At 28.9% G+C, this 3,547-nt stretch overlaps 1 protein-coding gene across 1 annotated transcript; it reads right to left on the bottom strand.

Moving 5' to 3' along the window:
* Positions 1 to 1,654: 1,654 nt before the first annotated feature.
* LOC131598589 (probable carbohydrate esterase At4g34215) lies at positions 1,655 to 2,446 on the bottom strand. Its single transcript, XM_058871172.1, has one exon. It carries the CDS (start codon positions 2,444 to 2,446, stop codon positions 1,655 to 1,657), a length of 792 nt encoding a protein of 263 aa, XP_058727155.1.
* Positions 2,447 to 3,547: the final 1,101 nt, after the last annotated feature.

The following is a 3,547-nucleotide window of genomic DNA, read 5'->3' as shown; positions in this document are numbered from 1 at the left end:
CAACTCACTCATCTAATTTTTTTTCCATTCTCTTTCAAGGTCTTTCATATTTCTAAAATGTCAAATTTTTATCATATGTATGGGTTATGAGAAGAGGAATTTTCTTGGTCATACAATCAGTGTTTTAAAAATCGGACCGGACTGGTCGGTTGGACCGGTTGAACTGAAAATTGGCCAGTTAACCGGTCTGGTTCAATTGCTGGATCAGATATGTCATTGAACCGGTGTGAACTGGTCAAAACCGATAAAACCAGAAAAAACGACAATTTTTCAGAACTAGTGGTTTAAATGCATTTTTAATTTTTATTTTATTTTTAAAACTTAAAACAACATCATTTTAATTATTTTAATTTAATTATTTTAATGAAAAATTAAAATAAAATAATAAACTAATAAAAAAAAATTAAAAAAAGATGTTTTTGATATTGAAGAAGTTGATACCAACATTGAAATAATTTTTTCTTTGAAATTAAATTTAGTAGACAATGAAGTTATTTTATTATAATTTATTCAATTAGATTATTTTGCGATTAAATTTTGTTTGCAAATATATATTTTGTAATTTTTTACTATTTTATTATGTGTGATACATATGTTTAAAATTTGAATTTAAATTATGACCTTGTGAATTTATTTAGGATATTTTTTTTAAATTTAAGTGCCAGTTATATATTGTAGAGACTGAATCATCATGTTCGACATGTTTTATACCTATATAGTTTTGTTATAACGACCGGTCTATTCAACCGAATTATCCGATTTAATCCAGTTTAATCATGTGGTTCGACCAATCACTCAGCAATTCGATCAATAAATCAGTTACCCAATAGCCTCACCGGTTTGATATCCAGTCTGGTTTTTACAACACTGCATACAATATATCTGTATCGAAAATTATGAGTAAAAGCAACAATGATGATATATGTTTAGCTTTTGGTTATAGAAAATACTAAATTTATTATCTTGTCCAAACTATTTTCTTCAATAATTTCTTTTATTATAAGCAATTCTTATCTTCAACAATTAAAGTAGTGGTTTTTTTGTTACTCATTTATAACTTTACATAATAGAGACCATTGTACATGTTTTTACTAGAAAGTTTTCGGAAAATCTTCCTTTAGAAAAGGCAGAGTACAAACGAAAAGATTGATATTTTTTATCATTGGAACATATCTATTAAGAGATATTAGGAATTGAGAAGCCTATCAAAAGTACTTTTCAATCAATAAATATAATATTTCACGTGTAACCAAAATTTTATTTAAATGATTTATTTTTAATAAAATTGACTTTATATAATGAAAGTGCATTTCACAATCATTTCAAATTTTCTACTTCATATAAATATATTATATAGTTTAACAAATAAATTAACTCATTCCGACACACATGTATTCTTTTAATTTTAGCATAAAAAATGTATATAAGAGTTGTTTTCTAAAGTTTATAGTAGTAACTTGTTTTCTAAAGTTTAAATAGAGATATAAACATACATTTTCGATACAAAATCCAATTTACAAAGATGAAATGTAGGAAGTTCAATCTAAATCTAATAGTCGAGTTGCGTAACTATGAAAAATGTGTGGTTAACTTTTATGCTAAACAAGCGATAACTTACTTAGCTATTCACTTAACAAAGTAAATGCCTAATCAATTAACTAATTTGTGTATAATTTAAGTGATGATTGGAGGAAGCGAGATAGGCATGAGCCAGCTGAATGCCCAAATGAACCTCAGACATTGATGTAAGATGAAGATTATCTTCCTCGAGACGCAATCCTTTAGCATCAACACACATGACATTAGGAAGTTTGATACTCAATTGAGCATATCTTATCATATTTGTAAACTTGCCTTGTCCTGATGCAAGTGCTACCTGAATAACAAGGAGATTTGGAAGTTTAAGATCGGATCGAATATTCATGATAAATCTCTTCATTCTTCTCTTATAAATCGTAGCATCTTCTTCTCTAACAGTATCACTTTCACCTTGATACCAAAGAAGTGCTCTTATTACACCACCATTCTTAACCGATTTAATAGATCGTTTCACCAATTGATTATACAACGGAGCACCCTTTCTCCACTCTTCAATTCTCGTCCCACCAACAGCACAAGGAACAAGTCCTACAACATTTCTACCACCACCGCCTCTCATTCTAACTATCTCGTTTGCAAATGCAAGTCCGGGCCCAATACCACAAGTTTTTCTCACATCGATATCTCTATGAAGAGGCTCACGGGCTTCTTCCCAAACTAGTTTTGCACTTAGTCTCAAAACTGACGGGCTTGGCTTACACTCTTTTGGAACATCACCGTCCCATTTCCTATTATAAACACCTCCTTGACCAACCATGTTGCTTTGTCCAGCCAATATGAATATGTCTTTGGTTGCGTTGCATGTTACAACCAAAAGACACAAAAACATTAAAAGCATAAGTGACATTATTAGCTTCATCACTAATGTTGGAGCTTAGAAAAATATGTGTTGCTTTAGGGTTTGGGAAAAGGGAACACTAATTATAAGCGTGAATGAGGTAACAGATTGTGTTAGGATTCTGTTAACAACACTAAACGATCGTTAATTATGTTTCTAACATGCTTCATATGGGACCTGCCGAGGATTTTGCAACTATATGATGGTAGATAATTATGGATTATGTTGTTGTGGCACTGGAAAATCAAATTAATGTTTCTATAGTTAGTTTTATTTTGATGGAAGGCATAACTTAATAACAGATTGATTTCATAATGTTGGTTACATGATATTTAATATTTTTATTTATAATATTAATATATATTATTTTAAATATAAACTCCTTGACAGCTAATTATGGTTGGTTACTTGATTACTGACATTTTTTATCAGATTTTATTTAAAATTTTAATTTATATTATATAAAAGAGATATACATATAGTATTGAATACGTATTAGAAAATTAGAGTTTTCACTTTTAAAAAAAATATTTTCTCACACAAACAATCAATTTAAATGGTTGTTTATAGAAATTATTTTAAGTGTTTATTCCGCATACTATTTTTGTATAAACAAACATTAAATTAAATTAATGAAAGTATAAAGAGTATTCTGGTCGAATACAATAAAGATAATCCAATACAATAAAGATAGTCTGAATTCAATATCACAGTGAAGACTAACTACCCTTTTTTTATGAAGGAAGGATTGCAGAGGACTCATAATATAATACGCTAAAAAGTTAAGACTAAAAAGTATCTTGGTGACACAATATATATTACAAGATATGAAGAGGAGTAGATACATCATATTCTATTCGAAAAATTTTAAGTTTTGCATTGGTTAAACATAGAGCCTCTAAAAGTTTCGTATTGGTTTAACATAGAGCTTCTAAACAGTTTATATAAAGTGACATCTCTCACCTTATAAGTTGATTTTATAAAGATGAATTAAGATAAACTCTAATATGATATCATAAAAAATGTTGGGCGTGAAGGGGTGCAATTATAAAAAGTGGCACCATTCATTTTGCAAGTCGGTTTTGTTAGAATGAGTTAACTCAATCTATA

The sequence above is a fragment of the Vicia villosa genome, linkage group LG4 (assembly GCF_029867415.1).
Source record: "Vicia villosa cultivar HV-30 ecotype Madison, WI linkage group LG4, Vvil1.0, whole genome shotgun sequence".
NCBI lineage: Eukaryota > Viridiplantae > Streptophyta > Magnoliopsida > Fabales > Fabaceae > Vicia > Vicia villosa.
This window is presented reverse-complemented; position numbering and strand designations above follow the sequence as displayed.